Source organism: Musca autumnalis, unplaced genomic scaffold (genome assembly GCF_047663935.1).
Source record: "Musca autumnalis isolate F117 unplaced genomic scaffold, ASM4766393v1 scaffold_2, whole genome shotgun sequence".
In the NCBI taxonomy this organism is placed as follows: Eukaryota; Metazoa; Arthropoda; class Insecta; order Diptera; family Muscidae; genus Musca; species Musca autumnalis.
The window spans coordinates 3593070-3614210 of NW_027411755.1; the positions used below are offsets into that span (position 1 = coordinate 3593070).

The 21141-nt window shown below is 33.4% G+C and overlaps 4 protein-coding genes across 10 annotated transcripts; 2 read left to right on the forward strand and 2 right to left on the reverse strand.

Annotated features, from left to right (window-relative positions):
* Window positions 1-244: 244 nt before the first annotated feature.
* LOC141393531 (uncharacterized) lies at window positions 245-2551 on the forward strand. 2 transcript variants are annotated; one of them, XM_073966589.1, is made up of 4 exons: window positions 245-493; window positions 737-871; window positions 1221-1565; window positions 1624-2551. In XM_073966589.1, the coding sequence occupies exons 2-4, from the start codon at window positions 752-754 to the stop codon at window positions 2125-2127; spliced, it is 969 nt and encodes a 322-aa protein (XP_073822690.1). In that variant the 5' UTR covers window positions 245-493; window positions 737-751; the 3' UTR covers window positions 2128-2551. The 2 variants fall into 2 exon arrangements, with proteins under 2 accessions (XP_073822690.1, XP_073822691.1); XM_073966590.1 differs by lacking the exon at window positions 245-493 and adding an exon at window positions 542-613.
* Window positions 2483-4053, reverse strand: Prx6a (Peroxiredoxin 6a). The gene is made up of 5 exons (XM_073966591.1): window positions 3874-4053; window positions 3243-3418; window positions 2990-3182; window positions 2792-2864; window positions 2483-2696 (listed from the first exon to the last, which is right to left on the reverse strand). The coding sequence occupies exons 1-5, from the start codon at window positions 3960-3962 to the stop codon at window positions 2568-2570; spliced, it is 660 nt and encodes a 219-aa protein (XP_073822692.1). The 5' UTR covers window positions 3963-4053; the 3' UTR covers window positions 2483-2567.
* A 5811-nt stretch (window positions 4054-9864) lies between these two features.
* colt (carnitine/acylcarnitine carrier protein colt, mitochondrial) lies at window positions 9865-20913 on the forward strand. Of its 6 annotated transcripts, none has more exons than XM_073966628.1 (5): window positions 9865-9978; window positions 10943-11075; window positions 11138-11573; window positions 20301-20480; window positions 20544-20913. In XM_073966628.1, the coding sequence occupies exons 2-5, from the start codon at window positions 10974-10976 to the stop codon at window positions 20729-20731; spliced, it is 906 nt and encodes a 301-aa protein (XP_073822729.1). In that variant the 5' UTR covers window positions 9865-9978; window positions 10943-10973; the 3' UTR covers window positions 20732-20913. The 6 variants fall into 6 exon arrangements, with proteins under 6 accessions (XP_073822729.1, XP_073822732.1, XP_073822730.1 ...); XM_073966631.1 differs by lacking the exon at window positions 9865-9978 and adding an exon at window positions 9981-10120; XM_073966629.1 differs by lacking the exon at window positions 9865-9978 and adding an exon at window positions 10008-10183.
* LOC141393544 (uncharacterized) lies at window positions 13072-16333 on the reverse strand. Its single transcript, XM_073966626.1, has 4 exons — window positions 15863-16333; window positions 15188-15743; window positions 14238-15124; window positions 13072-14165 (listed from the first exon to the last, which is right to left on the reverse strand). Exons 1-4 carry the CDS (start codon window positions 15899-15901, stop codon window positions 13311-13313), a joined length of 2337 nt encoding a protein of 778 aa, XP_073822727.1. The 5' UTR covers window positions 15902-16333; the 3' UTR covers window positions 13072-13310.
* Window positions 20914-21141: the final 228 nt, after the last annotated feature.

Consider the following 21141-nt stretch of genomic DNA (forward strand, 5'->3'; position numbering starts at 1 on the left):
ATAAATGGTTAAAAAACATGCAAAAATTATGTTTTTTTTTAATATTGAATTAAGTCAAGTTAGTTGGTAAACATTTGTGTTGTGAAATTCTTATTTTTCTTAATTAAAATTATTGTGTGCGTGTGTATGTGTTATTGTATAAGTGTGTATGTGCGATTATGTGCGCAAGCAAATGACGCAAAAAAACAAATGTAAATGCACTTCATTTGTTTCTAGGATTTCGTAAAACGAAATCATTAAATGTGCATATGTAAATTGGACTTTAAGGAACAGAGCTTATATTTTCATGACATTTGTTGATTTTTGGAATATGGCAACACTGTAATAAATAATAAATAAAAAATAATGCAAAGCAAAAAATAGTCTCCTCTCAATTCTGTTGTTGGTGTATAAGCAAAAAAGTTTGAAAGATTAAAGTTCGAGAGTTTGTTGTTTTTATAATTGGAAGCCAAGTCTGTTATTATTATTTTAAAATAGAATAAATCCATTTAAGGTATGCTTATATTACATAAAAGAAAACTGGGTAATTGTTTATTGCAACAGAAGATAGATGTTGTAACAACAATAGAGACCTGAAAAATGTTTAATGATTAAATGTGAACCTTAAACCCTCGTAATTTGCCAATTGCTGCTTTATCAGTGGCACCACTTAAGACGACCCCTTGTATATCGATAATCTAATCTTATTGTATGTATATTTAGAAAAATAAATAATTGCATATATTTTTCTCAACAGTTTTTGTAGTTAAACATGGCGTCTGTCCAAGAAAAGTTCACGGCAGCGGTAAACGTCATAAAGAATTTACCAAAAAATGGTCCATACCAACCAAGTACTGTGATGATGCTTAAGTTTTATGGACTCTTCAAACAGGTAACGTATAATATGAAAGATATGCTTAGTCCAGTTTAGGGTCCTGTCCATAGGCGAAAGCTCTTAATTTACGGCCGAATGCCAACCATGTAAAAAACTAATTTTTAAAGGAAATCTATGCCTGCGGGCTTTACAAAGATACCCAAATTGCATTGGTCGGCTGTAAAAAGTTGTATTTGGGGAACTTGGTCAATTTTGTCTCGTACAGTCCATACTTCCCAAAATGTGGCTCTTATCTTGAGAAGTATGGACTTGTGTAAGACAAGGTGTCCGGGCCCTAAAATAGACTTGTTCACCAAAAATAAAAAATATAAACAATAAAAATTCATTTCAAAAAAAATTTAAACAGGCTACCGAAGGTCCATGCACATCGAAGAGACCAGCTTTTTGGGATGTGGTTGGTAAAGCTAAGTACGATGCCTGGAATTCAAATAGGCATTTGACTAAAGAACAAGCCATGCAAAAATATGTTGAAGGTCTGCAGGAGATTATTGAAACTATGTCATTCACCGAAAATGTTCAAAACTTTGTTGGAAGCTTGCAAGGTTTGGAGAATATAAATCTAGATGAGCTGGAAATGATTGCTCCTGGTATGAAAAGTCTAGCCGAATCACATCCTAACTCACCATTTAATTCACGGACAAATAGCCCCCAACATGGAGTCAGCGCAAATAATATTATTGTTGACGAAGAGGTAATTTGCCATCCTTAGTTATTAATATCTATATAAAAGCATATCGTTTTCATTATAGCCAATAACAAATGGTCATGCTTCCCCTACGGAAGAAGAAATTGAGGAGGAAAATCCAACAAATACAGTTCTGCCCAATGAAACACCAATAGTTGCTCCTGAAACGACGTACAACACATATTCACAAACAAATGGAAACGTTGATCAATCTGATGATGAAGAATACGTTGATCCATTTGATATACAACACGAGCTAAATGAATCATTACAACAGAATAATCATATCTTGAAACAAGTGCAGGACACTGTAACGAGAATGAACATGGATATATCATCTGTGAATCAGCGCATATATGATTTGGAGAAAACCGTCAGAGACCTTAAATTGGCTGTTTCCAATTCTGCGGTGTGTACGTCATCTAAAGGCCAAATAGTGGAAAAACGAAAATATCCAAAATGGTGGCCATTCGACGATATATCTCCAGTTTGGTTTATTTTACTGATATTATGGCCATTTGTTGCAAGGAGAGTAGGCAATATGTTGGCGAAACCCCAACGAAAGTAAAAAAAATTAGACAATATGTACAAAATGTATTTTTGGTTAAGGTGAATTGAATTTATAAGTTTTAAACATTTCAATGCTTCGCTTTGGGTTTATCCATTACAGTGTCAGGCGACATTCGACTATTTGGATATTTTGAACCGTATCAAAGTTTTTTCTTAAATAGTTTTGCTGGCATTCTTTACGTGCAATTTGATGTACCTTCTTTTACGTTTTATTTTTAAAGGTATCTTGTGTTATTTGGTTAAGTGATAAATTTGTTCATTCCACAATATTGAACTGTACAAAAATAGAAACACTTATTTATATTTTGTTACAAATCTGCTGCGTATTATACGCAAATACTAAAAAAGCTTGCTTATTTTATGTCTTTTTCTACTTTATTTTTTATGACAAATATACAAAATACATTAAAAATGCAATGGAATGATGCGTATTTTCTTTCATGGTTGTGGCGTTTCGCGTATATATTTTTTACCCGATGGAACATCGCGTGTTGTGTATCCATTGGGGAATTTGTCCAAAGCTTCCTGCTCCGAAACCGTGGGTAATATCATACAAACATCACCTTGCTGAAAACAAAATATGAATAGTTTTAAAACAAAATCCACTACGTTTAGATGATAAGCAAATTATTCGAATTTATGTGTCTCAACCCAATATTTACCTTCCAGTCTGCTGGAGTGGCTACAGATTTAGTAGACGTCAGCATCAAAGAGTCTATTACTCTTAAAATTTCACTAAAAAAGGTGTTTGTAAAGTTATTAGGAGTTACATCATAGATTAAGGAAGATATAGACGAAGAAATTCTCCGTATATGCAAAAATAGAAAGTTTCAAAATATGTATTTATAAATAAATCTTACTCAAAATTTCTTCCAGTGGTTGCCGGGTACAAAATGGACAAACGCAATTTCTTGGTATTGTCAACTACAAAAACAGCCCGACATGTCAAAGGTATTCCATCCTTGTTTAATTCATCTTTGTCCAGCATATTCAATTTTATTGCTAATTCTCTTTTATCGTCAGCAATAATTGGATAGTCGAATGAAGAAAGTTCTAATAAGAAAAGTAAATACATACAGTTCTATTCGGAGTTGGTACTAAAGATAAACTTACTTCCATATGCTTTAATATCCTCTATCCAGCCATTGTGTGAATCAACAGTATCAACAGATAATGCAATTGGTTTGACATTTCGTTTCTTGAACTCCGGCAATAATTGTGCAACGCGAGCCAATTCAGTTGTACAAACGGGGGTATAGTCAGCAGGATGAGAAAACAAAATTGACCACCTAAAAGACGTAAATTTTATTTTAATTTCTCTCAAAATACGGAACTCCTTTCCGTGCACCTGGCTGAAAAATTGGGCATTTTCACCACAGGTCCTTTCGGTCCTGATTCCAACGGTGTATAACATTTATCCGGGAAATGTATACTTGGGGAATGGGAACATTTTTGTAAATTTTTCCCTAGTAACAAGGGTCAAAATCTCGGGAAGTATGCAATTCCCCCAAAGAACTTTTATGTTTTTGTAATCAGGGCAAAAAGATCTACCTGTCGCCAGATGGAGGATTATTCAATTTATACCCAAAAGACATACACTGTTGGAATCAGGACGGAAAGAACTAACAGTGGTGATAATGCCAAATTTTTCCTAGGTTCTCCTATAGAAAAGACAAGCCCAACATACTTTCATGGTCACATGAAAGCTAACTACAGTTCCCAATTTAGCAAAAAAGCAACTTACGATTCCTCCATCCACTCATAAAAATCAATCTTGCCTTGGCTTGTTTCAGCCTGGAAATTGGGGAATTGATCACCTATATTCAAAGCCATTTTATATTTTGTGAAAAAAAACGAAATTATGCACTTATGATTCTAGACCGGTATGAAATAACGTGGTAACACATCAAACTAAGTACGTGCATTTTTGTTAGGCCGCCATCAGACCATCTGCTTTTTCACATGTATGACATCAGCTGTTCTATATACATATACAACATACATGCATGGCCCAATTATAGGTCCTCCAGCAAACGAATTTAAAGAAAAACAAAGATTTTAAATTGCTCTGTTCCAGAACCTGCAAGAAGCTACTAATTTTTACTACGATAACATTTTTTCCTTTATGTTATCGAAAAAAATAGTAAAAAGTAGTAGATTCTTGCAGTACTGGAACAGACCAAATGTCAAAATTCATAAACAGAGGCGAAAAAAATTTTGAGGCGAATTTCTTTTCTGTCAATTCAGGTAGATACATACAAAACATTTTCCGAGAAAAATTTGTTACCGTAGTTATTTTTGTTTGACGAAACAGAAAATACCAGCTGATCGAACTTGAACTGCTAAAATAAGTTATTGTAAATTAAATTCTCATACAAACACAACAAATGTTGACATATTACATGTACATCATTAGCTTTGTTCCTTTACTTTTTTAATGGTAAGGGTGGTAAAAGAGAAAAGTGTCAAAATTGCTCTCTCATGAACATTTTTACCAGAAAAGTAAAGGAACGGAAAATGGTAGGTCTGGCAGCAATGTTGAAAAGAAACATAAAAAATCAATTTTCGTCTTTTATTTCACAGTTTTTAATTTAGTTTTATCAGCGTTCGACTTTTTCTTTTGTTTTCGTCAAACAAAAGTCGAAAAATCAGTTCTGCCATTTTTACCTGCAGAAATTTTGCTGGTAGCCTGTGGTAGAAGAGAAAGCCATTTTCGCTCTCTCTCCACTCTCACTCTCTTAAAAATTGCTTCCAGTTTTGCCACTTTTCGGGGTTAAGGAACGCTTTGCAGGTTAAAAATGGTAACAAATGGTAACCTCAGGTAAGTAAAGGAACACAGCTATTAAGTTTATTTGTTTTCTTTTTTCGAGATACATCTACCTGTTTCTATAGTCCCGGGCCACACTAGAGTAATTTCAATAAAATTTTGACATGAAACTTTGCATTTTTTGGGAAAAATGCATAATTTTAAGAAACTAGTGTACACGGTTTCATGTGTTCTGCAATTTTGCTTTGTTGCAATATTCGTATGAAACAAATAGACCGTTTTATTTTACATTTTCTTTTACTTTCATGTCAAAATTTCAGTGAAATTACTCTCAATGTGGCCCGGGACATACAGTTCGACATTTCAATACCTCACAGCGAATTCAAATGACAAATATGATTTTTGACAGATCAAATCGAAATCATCTGATTTTGCCGGAGGACCTATAATTGGGCCATGCATACATGTGAAAAAGCAGATGGTCTTATGGCCGCCTTATTAGGTCTGCTAATGAAACAAACCAAGGTAGATGCATCAGCCCAGCTGATCGAACTAAAACTATCAAAAAACATAACAAATGTTGACATTGAACCGGATTAACACAGTGGATTTGGGTTTCAAATGTCAATTCCACAGCGTAAACGTCAAAGAAATCCTCATAAAGAAGGTTATCCCGGCAAAAACCTCTAATGCAAACGCCGTTTTTGCCATGATGCAATAAATAAGGTGAAACGGTAAGTACATGGCCCAATTATACAGGTCCTCTCTCAAGCGAATTCAAACAATAACAAAGATTTGAAATGTCAAAATTCATAAACAAAGGCGAAAAATTTGTTTTCGCCGACACGGAATATGTTCGAGGCGAATTTCTTTATTGTCAATTAAGGTAGATGCATACATAACATTTTCCGAGAAAAACTTGTTGACGCAGTTATTTTTGTTTGGCGTAACAGAAAATACCAGCTGATCGATCTTTAACTGCAAAAATAAGTTAATGTAAATTAAACTCTAATACAAAACACAACAAATGTTGACATTTTACGTGTACAACATAAGTTCATTTGTTTTCTTTTTTCGATATACATCTACCTGTTCCTCTACAGTTTGACATTTCTCTACCTCACAGCGAATTCAAATGACAAATATGAATTTTGACAGCTCAAATCAAAATCATTTGTTTTTGAGAGAGGACCTTTATTATTGGGCCATGGGTAAGTACAACAAGTCCCGGTCCACACTAGCGTAAATTTCATTAAAGGGGTGTTTACACTATCTATGAATGTCATATGAGATGTGAAATTTGCCTGTGAATGTTGTGCACATAGTGTGACCACTATGAAAATTTTCATCCAACTCATATGTACATTTTTCATTTAGGGAGCACTCTATTCGGTCATGTATTTTCGTATGCAGTTGACATGGTACAAATACACAGGTAGCCGCATCGGCAATTCTTGGTAACATAAGATGTCAAAATTTGACATCAATTCAATGCAATTGACACATTATGTTACCATCAGCTGGCTTGATAATGCTACCTGTATTATTGTACCATGGCAGTTGAGAAATTAATTGTAATTAAGAAAACAATTTTACCAAAAAATGAAGGAAATATGTAAAGAAAACGAAAATGTGAGTGCGATTAAAATTTTTAACAATATAAATTGTGTTATTTGCGTGATTTATATTTTGTGGTCATATGAAATTGTATGCCAGTGTGAACGCATAAACTAAAAGTGGTATCGACTTTGACAAACATAAAGGATGTCGAATGGATAAAAGAAGTGACAGCTCATATGACATTGATAGATAGTGTAAACACCACTTAAGAGTGTTCTGTTCCTTTACTTGCAAGAATCTTCAAGTTTTACCACTTTTTACTCGAAAAGTGTTTCTTTACTTCAGACAACATATATATAATTCATATGGGAGCAGTTTACAAATTTTACTACTTTAGCCGGTTTTACCATTTTCAAAAGTAAAGGAACAGACAAAAAATTTCATGAAATTAGGCGTTCTTAGATCGAGTTCCATATTTCATTGAAATCGCTCTAGTGTGGACCAGGAGCAACAAGACTATTCTGATTGAATGTTCTTCAAGTTGTCAACAATTTCATGGTTTAGTATGTCCTGGTCCACACTAGCGTGAATTTCATTAAAAAATTTCGTGAAGTTAGGCGTTCTTAAAGTCCCGGGCCACACTACAGTAATTTCAGTGAAATTTTGATATGATATTATGCGTCTCTAGATCGACGTCCATAGTAGAGTAAAATCATAAAATTGCTGTAGAGGGGAATTCGATTTAAGAACACCTAATTTCATGAAATTTTTTAATGAAATTCACGCTAGTGTGGACCGGGACAAATCGAATTCCCCACTACAGCAAGTTTATGATTTTACTCTACTATGGAGGTCGATCTAGAGACGCATAATTTCATATCAAAATTTCAGTGAAATTACTGTAGTTTGGCCCGGGACTAAGAAAGGTTAGCTAAAGCTTTCTGTCAATTTAATTTTTTTCGACTGTTCCTATAACGTTTACACAATATACACAATCTTCGTATGTGTGTGTGTGTGCTGTTTGAATAATATGCCAAATAATTTTAAAAGCAATCGAATTCAATGGTTTTTAAAATAGTTTTTAGAACATTTGTATGGAAGAAATTTGTCAGCTTTTCATTGAAACAAACATTTTATCATATCCACAACTCGATTATGTGGAGAAACCTTGACACTTCATTCATTTTTCGCGTTTTTTATAAAATGATCAAAAATGGTATTGTAAACAAACCCACTTGTTGCTTTTGTGTCATGGTACAATTACAAAGGTAGATGCCTCAGCCCAGCTGATCGAATCTAAAACGTCAAAAAACTAGGAATTCGCCATGAAAAATCAAAACAAAAAACCATATGATTCGGTAAGTAAGAGATAGCATGTCTCCACTTTTGGTCTGTTCCTTTACTTCTGAAAATGGTAAAACCGGCAATAGTAGTAAAAGTTGTAAACTGCTCCCATATGAATTGTGTTGTGTCTGAAGTAAAGGAACGCTTTTCGAGTAAAAAGTAGTAAAACTTGAAGATTCTTGAACGTAAAGGAACAGAGCTTTTATAGACAAACACATGCGATAAAAAGAGACAACAAGAGACCATTTGGCGAAAATTTTGACAGTTTACATTACAAAAAAAAGTTGATTTGTTGTAGCAATTCGCCCATGCATCTACCTTTTTAATTGTACCATGTTTGGTGTTTACTAAGTCCCAATTTACATTAGGCGAGTTTACTTGCGGCAATTTTCAGTTTGAAGGAGAGAGAGCTGAGGTATGTGGTAACCCTTTGCCTCTCAACACCCTCTCTCACCCACAAACTGACAATTGCCGCAAGTAAACTCGCCTAATGTAAATTGGGACAAATTTTGATGTTATAGGAATTCAGGAAAAACAAGGGTTCTATAGATTTTTTCCATTTAAATCTACCTCTTTACTTATACCATGAACAATTTTGTTTACATTTTAATACGAATATTTCACGGATTTGACAAATTGAAAACAGCTTGCCTTATGCTTGGTTTACATTTACGAAGTCCACTCGATTTCAACTGTCAATTCTATTGCTTACTAGGCGTTTACACCAGACAGTTTGTCTTCAAATACAACTCTGATTTACTAACACATACATACATTTGTCGGCTGTCTTCCATCTGTCCATCATTTTTTCACAGACAGTCGGGTTAACAAATTTTTGACATTTTTGGGAAAAAGAAGTGAGATGATAACTAGGCGTTTACACAAGACAGTTTGTCTCCATATACAACTCTGATTTACTAACACATACATACATTTGTCGTTTGTCTCCCAGCTGTCCATCATTTTTTCAGAGACGGTATGGTTAACAATTTTTTGACATTTTTATAAAAAAGAAGTGAAACGATCATTCAAATGTGCTGAAAACAAAAGAATATGTACAAAAACAAAATATGTGAATGGAAAACGAAAAGAAATCGATGATTTTCATTAATAATATTACCACTGTTCTTGCAGTTGTCTGGACGCCTACGTCACACAGACAAGTTTTGGGTTTTTGGCAATCAATACATGAACTCAACTGTCCTGTCATGTGTAAACGCAGGGTTAAACGTCAATTGAAATCCAATGGATTTCGGATGAGTTTTCATTTGACGTATACGACAAGGAATTGACAGTTGAAATCGAGTGGATTTCGTAAATATAAACAAAGCACAAGCATTAGTGTTCCAAATACAAACCTTTTTCACAAATACATTTATAAATTTTTAAATACATATGTATAGTGAAAAGTATGAATGTATTGGTGAAAATGGTTTGTAACTTTGCTATTGTCTTGCCAATACTTTCTGTGTGTAAACGCCTAGTAAAATCAAAATATATTTACCAGGTCACTATTTTGGCTGAAAATTCTTCAAAATATCAAAATGTTTGCGTTTTCATACAATAACAAAGTATTTGACAGATGGAAACCACGATGCTGGCGTTTTACGCCACCTTATAATTTCATTATACGTAAAATGTCATAATTTGTAGTGTTTTTTGAGATGTTCCTTTACCAGCAAAAATTGTAAAGTGCTCCCATATGAATTGTATGGTGTCTGAAGTAAAAAAACGCTTTTCAAGTAGAAAGTGGTAAAAATTGAAGATCGTGAACGAAAAGGAACAAGTTGAAGTTTAATCAGCTGTACTGATGCATCTACCTTGGTAATTGTGCCATGGGTTTGCTTGAGGGCCAAACCTATAACTATGCGTGTGCGTTCAAAAATACAAAAAATACATATATGTATTTCTATTTGAAATACATGTATTTTGTTTTTTGTATTTTGGAACGCACACGCAACACGCAGAGCTATAGGTTTGGCCCTGATAACTTTGTCATGAGCGCAAAGTTGCCACATCAGTAAACAAATTTGTGCAAATTTCCATTGGTAACCCTGTCTTGTTATCATCAGCTGTGAGAAGCTAATTGACAGTTGACTACAACACAAAAAAAAAAAAACAACAAAAACATCTTATTCAATTTAGTTTTTTTCTTGATTTCAGAGGCGTTCAGAGGCGGTGAGTAGTGTTTGAACTTTGATCTTTTCATCGCTGTGTTTGCTTATAGTTCTGTTGAAAATTTGTGAAACAAATAAACATATATTTATGCTAATTTTATTATAAAAAGCGACTCCTTTTGTGTAAACCATCTAAACAACCGGTTTGTCGGTTTGTGTATTCAGATGACGTTTCACTTTCATTGATTACCTGTAGAAGTGGTGTGGTACATCTTTGTTTGTGTTGCATCTCGTCATTTGATTAAGTCTATTGATCCTAATCGATCCTCATCAAGTGTGAAAAGCTTTTACGGAGTTCTAGGAACTCCTTTCGTTTACCCACCCACCGCAGAAAATTATGAAAAAATTACCACAGATAGTGCTTTTTACCCCGATTCCATCCATGCTTTTTTGCGGAAATGTATACTTCCCGAGTTATCCCCTCCAAAGATCCACAAAGGTCTAACCTTATATCTTTGCAGAAAATTATGAACAAAATTAGCACAGATAGTGCTTTTTATCCTGATTCCAATGATGTATTGCTTTTGTTGCGGAAATACATATATACTTCCCGAGATATGGGCCTCCAAAGTTCCACAATGGCCCTAGGCTAAAATTTTGGAAAATTAGATATTTTTCTCTAAATAGCCGGCATTTTAGACTAGGGTTGTTGTGGAACTTTTGAGGCCTATATCTCGGGAAGTATACATTTCCACAACTAAAGCAATACCTGGTGGGAATCGGGATAAAAAGCACTATCTGTGGTAATTTTTTCATAATTTTCTGAGGTGGGTCGGTAAAGGAAAGATAAGCCGAATTCTATTATTTGTTAGAAAATCTGTATTTATATAAATGGTTGTTTTTGATGCATGTTGTTGTTTAGTTCTCACTAATCGGTGGATGAGATTATTGTGATTATCGAAGCACCACAAACATTAACCATTGTGCAAAGTTCATTGGGTCTTATGTATATTTTTCCTTTACAGGCCAATCATTTGTACTTTAGTCTAAAGCAAAATGTCTGAAGAAAAGAAGGCAAATCCCGCAAAATCCTTTTTGAGTGGAGGTTTTGGAGGTATTTGTACCGTCATTTCTGGTCACCCTTTGGACACCATAAAGGTATGAGTATAAGTGCATGGGGTATGCATTTCTTTAATATTAACTATTTACGTTTAATAAAGGTTCGTCTACAAACCATGCCTCGCACTGGACCTGGGGAAGCTCCATTATACAAGGGTACATTCGATTGCGCTGCCAAAACAATTAAAAATGAAGGGTTTTTGGGTTTATATAAAGGCATGTCGGCACCTATAGTCGGGGTTGCGCCTATTTTTGCCCTCTGCTTTGCCGGTTATGCCCTTGGCAAGCGTGTTCAACAGACAGAGGGAAATACCAAGCTAAATTATCGTCAGATCTTTGTAGCTGGTTCATTTTCCGGTTTACTTTCAACTGTTATTACTGCTCCTGGCGAACGTATTAAATGTCTGCTACAAATTCAACAAGCCTCCTCAAAAGCTGAACGTAAATACAACGGTATGCTTGACTGTGCAGGAAAGTTGTATAAGGAAGGTGGTATACGCTCCATCTACAAGGGTAGTTGTGCTACATTATTGAGAGGTAAGTAGAAGTTTAATTTGGTTTAAGTAAGAAAACAAAAACCCATCCAAAAATATATTAAGCCAACCAATAAGTGCTTGTTCAGACGAGCCACCATGTACAGAAATAAAAACTTTTCATATCTACCCACACAGACAATGTGGAGACGTAATTTCACTGCAATTTTGCGGCGTGAACGCAAAAAGTAAATGTCGCAAAGAAATCCCAAATACGTCTTACATTAACGACTGTGTAATTATGAAAAATTACAGCACATATGACATTGATGGATAGTGTGAACTAGGATTAAATAAGAAGGTGTACAGAGAGCAGTAAAACTCATGATATCCTTAAAGAAGCATTGATTTAGACTATACATTTGTATGATATAAAGCTGATATATTTTTTAATAGCCACAATTTTACAGCAATTTCCCCTTTGACCATTCACAAACAACCCGTACGACAAATATTTTACTGAACAAAAATTTATATGTATAAATGTCCAAAACACATAAAAAATAAAAGGTTGTAATACCTTGACTATAATTTAAAGGTTAAAGTCCTAATAATAATGACGATTATGTACTCTCTTCTATGAGAGCCAATAGAATTATCTATTTTATAAGATTAACTTATTTTGAAGTATCTGCTCTTTTTCCAGAACCTGCAAGTGTGCTATTTTTGAACTTTTTCCTTTTCAAATTTGTACAAAATATTAAATTTATAGGATTCTGTGGTATTTATTATTCATTTTATGTAAAATATTTCTCCGAACAAAATTCGTTGATTTCTCCAAAAAGAAAATAATTTGCAAATTGGAACTGAATTTCTGTAGTAACATTAGTATTCCAAGTGTATGACGATTTACAAACTTTAACGTCTAAATAAGAGTACATTTGCTGCGTTACAATTCCGTCTTTTTCAATAAATAATTTCTGTCATGAATATTAACTAATTTTAAGGCATATTAATGTAGAATGGTGGAGTATGGTGCTTAGTAACGCATACATCCAAAAGAAATCTTAAATATGTATATTTATTTAGCACTCTACGAAATATTTAAAAACAAATAAACATGACTTTTGCTGCTATCTGTATATCAAACTTCTACTTTAAAAACATATTCAGGTCGAAAAAAGTGGACTTGGCACCTAAAGTAATGTTATGTTTCATCTTATCAGACATGGGTTTTCTACTAACTACACACATATGCCGTACAACATATGCAGCAACTACATTAGACAGCCAATGATGATTAATTTTCTATGTTTCATGATAAAAATAGAAAATAGTATTTTTTGCATTACATTTTCATTTTACCTATTTGTTTGTCCATCAGCCGAAAGCAGGGCTACGCTGCTAATTTTGCAAAAACACCATCTCCAGTGCGCAAACATGTATATTTTGCGATAAACGATTATTTGTACGGTTCTGCAATCTCGTATATTACTTATTAATTTTGAAAGGAAGATTTCAAAATCGTATAAGTATTTGTTATTTCAAAAAATATATAGATATTTTAAAATAAATATAATTTATTAGTTATCTTTATTGATTTGGTATAGTTAAATTCCGCAACTTTACTGTCTTTTTTGTACATTAGTTTTTAATTAATAACAGTTTAACTTAAATTCACATTTTATTGTATTTTTTTTTAACCTAAGTAGTATTCCCTCTAATATCAGTTGCATTCCATTTACATTTCAATACATACATAGATATATAAATAAAACAATCACCTGTGTGTGTGTGTGATTTATATATCATTCGGTATATCTTCATCATCGCGATGTTCATCATGGACAACAGATATCCTTGAAACCTTGAAATTTGACTCCTTACTTATTTGATGTTCCAATGAATTTTCTCTCAGATTGCTCAATGACATTCGGACTTTTTCTTCTTTCTGTAATTGCCACATCATGCGATTTAAAAGTGGACTATTATTAGAGCTTTCCAAACGATTGTTTCGTCTATTATTTTGTAAACGTTCTCTCTCTTCCAGTTTACGCCAATGTGGTACACTATTATTTTGTGAAACTGGCTTTTTGGATTGAATATATTTGGCTCGACATTGTAACTGTTTTCTGAGAACATAGTAAACACTACGTCCATTATAATTGTCACAACGTGGGGCTAATTGCTTGTTAAATTTGTAGCTGTTGAATTTACGGCAGGATAACTTTTTGCCTGAAAAATAGTCATTGATACATCTTTCTGTTTGAGGTGCCTTTTCTTGATTGGTTATTTTGGCTTTCCAATTGCTCATGTCGCAAGAACATTTCCAAGGGTTTTCAGATAGACGTGCCACATTCAGACGTTTCAATTGGAAAAACGTTTTGGGTAGAGTTCTTAATTGATTGTTGTTTAAATATACCTCCTCCAGATTTGGCTGATCATCGAATAGTCCTGGTGGTATGTAACTGATGTTGTTATGAGAGAGATTAACCAAACGCAATCGTCTGCAACCAACAAAAGCATCCATGGATATCTCATTGATTTGACAATTGGCCAAATCAACTTCCTCCAGTTGAGAAATTCCGGAAAAGGCATCATATTCCAGTGAGTTTACATCTCCGCGTAATTTCAGTTTTTGTAAAGATATTAAATCCTAAAATAGCACCACTCATATTAAATAAATCAACCTCTTTATCGGAGCTTATTTATTTTTTATTCAACTTACCTTGAAAATATTTTGCTCCAAATTATTTATAGAAACATTGTTTATCTCCAGTGTATGAAGTTGTGTAAGTTTCTTAAAGGGCTGATTACCCCATAGTTCAAGGGCTATTTCGTCAGAACCGAAATACATTTCTTTCGTGTTATTCATGACCCAAAATGTGGCTGGAAATATGTAGCGAATGGGATTATTGCGAAAATCAACTCGTTCTAATTTCGGTAAGGGCGGAAAGCTTAATTCCGTTAGTTTTGTTAAACGGTTATCGCTTATATCCAATACTTGTAATTCAAATAAGCCGGCTAAATTGCGATAATGTAAGTCGTGTATAGCATTGTGAGCCAGTGATAAGGTTCTCAGTTGTGTGGCGCCCGATAAGGCAAATGGTGGCACCACTTGTATGTCGTTGTGCTCTAGAGACAAATGTTGCAGTTCATCTAAACCCATAAACATTTCCCATAATAGTTCATTCATGCCACACGATTGTATACGCAAAACTTCCAAACGCTCCCAGCCATAAAATGAAGGCATTTTCGCTTTTTTAACTTCCTCTATATACACCTCATATGGTACAATTTCCAATTCCTCTTGTTCTTGTTGTTGGAGTTCAACAAGCAGTTTCTGATCATAATGTTTGGTATTGAAATCTTCCTCATTAAACTCCATGCTATTTAATAGCTCAATGTTCGGTTTGTAATTAAATATATCTTTCGGATGTTTTACGTCAGCAGGTCTTTTTACTATTTCCGAACCCATTAAGGTAATTGACTCGAAATTGGCATGCTTTAAAAATTGCAGTGGTGCATCTAAAACCAAACGTAAGCCACGATCTTGAGATCCCCTTACTTCCAGCGTTCTTAACTGATTTAATGGTTTTAAAATACTGGTATTAACTGAAAATGACAGAAGAATAGAAAACAATAGCAGCTTCGGAAGGTTAGTTTAGACATATTTACCTGTTTTATTTTTTCCCATGCCGGTGTACAGCAAAACCAAAGCTTGCATATCATGTGGCAAAGCATTTATAAGTTTCTCTGCATTTGTATCTTCCTGCATTATACAAGTGGCTTGTTTGACAAAAGGATTCATTGTATAGCTCAGGTCGCCCTCATAGGATGATTCATTATTATTAATTAGATCTTCAGTGCCATCATTATCATTCGAATATGAATACCTTTGTTGCATGTGGTTTATCCAACGCGATATTGGCAAATCCATTAAGTGTGCGTACTGGCACACACAACCCTGTGGACATTTAAGCGTATCAACTTCAATTTTTGGTATCAAATCGGATTTTATTTCCTCTTCCGGTTTGTTGTAAAACAAACCCATGCCATCGTCGTCATCATCACCATTACCGTCGTCATTAAAATTAATCTCTTGTTGATATTTCAAATTTTCACCGTCTTCATTGAATTGTTCAGAGGCATATTTGTTGGATTTATAATTTAACTTTGTTCTATAATTATATTTTTCATAATCACCAATGTGGTTATAGCTTAGAGATGTATCCTAATTAGAGGAATAAAGGTGTAAATCTTAAATTTATGTTTTGTTTATTGTTAAAAAAAATATTATTATCATACACAAGAGCACTTTCAACTGATTTTCAAATATTTCAATTTACTCACAATACATAATACCACGCTTAATATTATTAACAATTTCATTTTTGCAAAGATAATTTGATATTTTTTAGATGATGTTTGGCAACGACTTATCCAATTCTAATTTCTTTTGTTTTTTAAATGGGCATATTTTAATTGCAATTGTAAAGTATTAATCACATTTTTTTATACCGCCGCCCGTTAAAATATATTTCTTCGATTGGCTTTGCCTTATTGTGGTCCGCTGGAAAGTCGATATACAACTAAAAATGTTTTTGTACAAAAACATATTAATTGTGTATAAATTGTTTTATTTTTTTCAACAGAATCTCACTATAGAGCCGACTTCATCAGAAGATTAAAAGCAAAAAAATATTGTATTCTTGCTTGGGTGGTGTATATGAAGGAAGTCACGACGTAAAGGATGTTCTTATCAGTGGGTATTTCATGCGTGTATTAGTGAGTGTTGTTGTTTTGTATGAAATATTTAAACACAATTACTTGTCGTCTGTATGTCAAAATGCCAAGTAGTAGTTAAATTGTTATGTGTGATAAATGAATATTATGAAGTAATTCCATGTTATTTATTTATACAACAACGACAATGCAGAAATACTATGCTAAAAGATTAAATAATTTTTGGGGTTAAACTTCTATATTTGGCATTAGCTAAAACGAAGCACATGGGAACTATTTGGCAATGTCCCTACAATCAAAAATCAAACATTTTCTAAAAGATTTTATTATTTATTACACTGTTGCAGTTATACGACAAAATACATACATTTCGAAAATTCCCAAGATTATGGAAATTGCTTTAATCACATTTGGAAAGAATTGTGTAGTAGTTCTTTTAATAAATGCTTATACAAAACGATTTTAGTATTTTGATCTTATGTGATTTTTAAGTGTGTAGATAGATAATATATACAAATTGAAATAGGTAATTGGTGTGAATTATTCTTCAGTAGAAAAGCAGATAAAGAAGACAGACTGCTTTTCGTTTCTGCGACAGTGACGTCTATGATTCGAAACAACCTCACTCGACAAATTACTTTCTCCTTAATCCATTCTGTAGTAACGGAATATTCACACTAGCAAGAAAATTCATCTACATAATTAGTCAATTCGTTTAAAATGAATACATTTTTTACGTAACAAAACATCAATTGCCATGCTATGCCATCTTAGCATTCGCATTAATACAACTATTTAACCACATTTCGCTTTTGTAAGAAATTTTTGCTATCTATTTTAATTTAAAACTTTTTCGGATGTATCGAAATTCAAATAAAATGATTTGAACCTACAAATGTAAAATTAGAAAAATTAAAATTACAAAAATACGAATTCCGCAACATCTGAAATTACAATTGAAAAAATTTCGAATAAGAAATGAAAAAATCAAATAAATATAATTCGAATTGCAAATGAAATACTTTCAATTACAAGTCAAAAAGATCGATTTATAATTAAATTATTTCAAATTATAATTGAAAAAAAATTGAATTTCAAATGGAGTTCTCATATGTTAACAAAAACAGTTTCAAATTGCAACTGAAATCTTGGAATTATACCCTAGACAGACGGCAGAGTTAATTTGCATTAAAAGTTCCCCAATTTGAATTAACTTTTTACCCTGACAGACGATAGTTTCTGCATTTATGAAACAGCTGTTTGTGTTGTTTGTTTGTACCCAGCAGACCATTTCATAAAGTTTTACAAAAGTTCCCCAAAATATGCGAAACAAATATGCTTTCTACCATTGACCTTTTCACCACGATAACGCAAAAATAAATTTAATTTATTCACGATATTTTTGAGTCTTTTAAATATTAAAAAATGTAGCAAAACTGTAAAGAAGAAGATATTATTTTCGATAGAATTTGTATGGTGGGTAATGAAATGCTTGTGAAAATAAAAATTTAACAAATAGATTTGATAGAAGGCGCGAAAAACGATTAGCTGCTATTCTATTCGCGAAAGACCACTACTTATTTGAAGAAAAACGCAAACATTTCTGATTTGTTTTCCTTTTTTATTTTCTTCTTCTTTCTTCTTTATTTGCCTATTCGTTTTACGAATTTATGGCGATCAGTGCAATTACATAAAATATATTACATTATATTAAGTGATTATATGTATTTATAAGTTGTTTATTATTTCAGCAAAAGATTGTCGATTTCTGCACCTGCTGAGTAGAGTTGAGGCATCATTTATGCCTTCTTCATTACATTACACATGAAGAAAAGCGTTTATTGATCAAAATATAATCTATCTGGTTCCGTATTATATTTGTTGGTTTGTCCTGAGGGGATTTCCAGGTATACAATCTTCTTTTTGGCAAGCAGAACATTGTATTTGTAATTTTCAGCCCATATTCTTGACAGAATTGAATAAGTCTGTCACCTCTATCATTTCTCTCGCCTAGTCCAAATTTGCCTGTTATGCCTGGTACAATATCTTGTCCAACTTTGGCATTAAAGTCTCCTTGGATGATAGTTATATCATGGGGTTTTGTCATATTTATTAGGTATTTTACATCTTCGTAAAAATCTTCCACTTCTTCTTTGCTCTTGTCTGCAGTGGGCGCATATACTTGTATAATATTTAGTTTTAAGGGTTTTGTTTCTAACTTTATTAGCATTGCTCTGTCAGATTTTGGTACAAATCCTGTTACGCATTGTGCTATGTGGTTTTTTAAAATGACACCTACTCCGTTTCTATGAGTTCTATTCAGGTTTCCTGAGTAAAATATTTTGACATTTTGAGATGCAAATTCTCCATTATCAGGCCACCATGTTTCGCAAACTCCCAGTATATCAATATTCAGTTTATTCATCTCATTAATGGTGTTAGCTAATTTTCCAGATTCATATAGGCTTCGTACGTTCCAGGTACCAATATTCAGGTTATTTTTTGTTTTACCTCCGGGGATTCTTAGCACCCTCGTTTGGCCGGAGACTGAGGGCCGTTCATTATTTATATTCATAAATTGCATGATTTTCATGGGATAGTACTCCAGGGGTTTCCCGTTGCCTTCTGAAGGGTTTACAGTTTTCCATCTAGTTTTCAGCCGCTCCTCATGGAGTTCAGACGCTGTTTGCTGCCGCTTTACTTAAGGACAGACGCAGCAACCTGTTGGTCCGCGGGACGTATTTGATTTCCGTCCTACCACCCATATCTGGGAAGCATTCCCCTATCCGCCACCTGGGGACGCGCCCTATAGGGGTTACAGGTTCAACAGCATTGCCATATTGAAATACCTAAATTCAGTTTAAATTCCCTTGGATTTTGTGCATTAAAAATGTGGATAATGGCCGAATTAATTTGAATTAAGGCAGGTAATGCAAATTAACGCTACTGTCTGTCTAGGGTATTAGACATGAAAATGGTGTAGTAGAATTCTGTAATTATTCTATTGAAATAAAAATAGTAATAGGGTATTGCTAAGGCGTGAGCATGAAAAACACTTTCTCCAGATGAAATCTCATTGTTAAAAGTTACACATAAGAGAACACTTTTGTTTTGTCCTCTCCACATGAAGTTTCCATCAAAACTGTGGCCTTTCCTTCTGAGCGAACCTTATTTATTTGATACATTTTATTATGCCATTGTCAGTGTATAACTCAGGGTACATACAACGTCTATATTTACCATCAATGTAGATTCATCCATAGATTTTTCGAAGAAATTTTCTCTGAAACAATCCGATCCATATAACGAAACAGATAATATCATTTGTTGAATGTTCAAGGTAGTATTTATTGACATTTTCTGTCCACTATGATCGATTATCTGATGCCAAGTTAACTCAAGCTATTATAACTACAGTCAAACTTTTTTAACGCATAATTTTCTATAACCGTAAATATTCACTTTCACACGAAATAATCTCTATGTAACAGAGTTTGTCTATACCGTATTAATTTGTCGCCCCAACATCTACGTTATACATATTGAATGTCATCACATTGCTTTTTTACCTGTGACTTTATATGATTCCTAGGAATTTCCTAGCATTGGATAAGGTCATTGGTGCCGTAATTTGCGGAAAAACTTAGGATAATGGCTGATCTATGTCAGAACGGTATATATTTAAATCACATATCGTTCTGGCTTTGTAGAATTTTGACGGCTTGGCTCAGACTAACTGTCCGACTACTTATTTTGGTGGAAGTTTCCATTTATGAGTATTTTTATGTTATCAGCCTTAGAGGGACAACCTCGAATAGTGCAGGTTTAGTGGATTTTTATGTGTGGGTTTATGTAACTCTCTCGTTTTGTAGTTTATAACGTTTTTCAGCGAACAAAGTCACTTTAACAGTTTAAGTCAACACATTTTCATTCTAAATCCATTCACGTAACGTTACCATCTATGCAAAATTCCCATCATACATCTTTAATAGAAACACCGAAACAATGACGAATTCGATTTTTTGTTCTTTTTATATTTTCTTAGATTTGCCAGCCAACGGCTTTTATTTCCTAGCCTACGAGGCTATACAAAATTATTACAAAAAACAATCTGGCAGTGAGAAGGTATCTCTAGCAGTTACTTTATTCGCTGGTGGTTCGGCTGGTATTGCCTACTGGTTAGTTGGCATGCCTGCCGATGTCTTAAAGAGTCGTCTGCAAACTGGTAAGAAAAATATATGGAATAAAATACAGTGATGTAAATAATATTATTAAAATGAAATTTCAGCTCCTGAGGGTACTTATAAAAATGGTATTCGTAGTGTGTTTAAAGAATTGATGATTAAGGATGGTCCACTTGCTTTATACCGTGGTTTGACTCCAATTATGATTCGTGCCTTCCCTGCCAATGCTGCTTGTTTCTTTGGTATTGAATTAGCGAATAAATTCTTTGATCGATTCTTCCCTAATTTTTAGTTTTAGTTAAAATACTAATGTAATTTTGTTATGCTATTTACATTATAGTAATGAGATTATATTCTTATTTGGAATGTCATTAATAGATATATCTATGCCAGTTCTTGAAGAACATATTTTTTAAACAAACATTTGTTAATAAAAACCTCAATGTTTTCATATTTTATGAAAATAAAGAAAAATGTGTTCATATTTTATTTAAAGAAAATCACAGTACATTTTTATTGCCTAAAGTCCCTTTACATGCAATTGATTTGGTAATTGCTGTTCTCTTCCCCAACTATAAGATGTTTGTTTTAATTCTAAAAAATTTTTAAACGAATTTTTAAATTTCAAATTGTTTGTCGTATCAAAATTTGATGAAGTTCTTTTGAATTTAATTTGAAAATGATGTAGGCAATAGCATCATA

Coding starts and splice junctions, on each gene's coding strand:
- LOC141393531 (XM_073966589.1), top strand. CDS start 752: ATGGCGTCTGTCCAAGAAAAGTTCACGGCAGCGGTAAACGTCATAAAG. Junction 872..1,220: donor TTTATGGACTCTTCAAACAG/GTAACGTATAAT, acceptor AAATTTAAACAG/GCTACCGAAGGTCCATGCAC. Junction 1,566..1,623: donor ATATTATTGTTGACGAAGAG/GTAATTTGCCAT, acceptor TTTTCATTATAG/CCAATAACAAATGGTCATGC.
- LOC141393544 (XM_073966626.1), bottom strand. CDS start 15,901: ATGAAATTGTTAATAATATTAAGCGTGGTATTATGTATT. Junction 15,744..15,862: donor TAAGCGTGGTATTATGTATT/GTGAGTAAATTG, acceptor TCCTCTAATTAG/GATACATCTCTAAGCTATAA. Junction 14,166..14,237: donor TGGAGCAAAATATTTTCAAG/GTAAGTTGAATA, acceptor GTGCTATTTTAG/GATTTAATATCTTTACAAAA.
- colt (XM_073966628.1), top strand. CDS start 10,974: ATGTCTGAAGAAAAGAAGGCAAATCCCGCAAAATCCTTTTTGAGTGGA. Junction 11,076..11,137: donor ACCCTTTGGACACCATAAAG/GTATGAGTATAA, acceptor CGTTTAATAAAG/GTTCGTCTACAAACCATGCC. Junction 20,481..20,543: donor AAAGAGTCGTCTGCAAACTG/GTAAGAAAAATA, acceptor ATGAAATTTCAG/CTCCTGAGGGTACTTATAAA.
- Prx6a (XM_073966591.1), bottom strand. CDS start 3,962: ATGGCTTTGAATATAGGTGATCAATTCCCCAATTTCCAGGCTGAAACA. Junction 3,419..3,873: donor TATGAGTGGATGGAGGAATC/GTAAGTTGCTTT, acceptor TACGTCTTTTAG/GTGGTCAATTTTGTTTTCTC. Junction 2,697..2,791: donor CCACTCCAGCAGACTGGAAG/GTAAATATTGGG, acceptor TTTTGTTTTCAG/CAAGGTGATGTTTGTATGAT.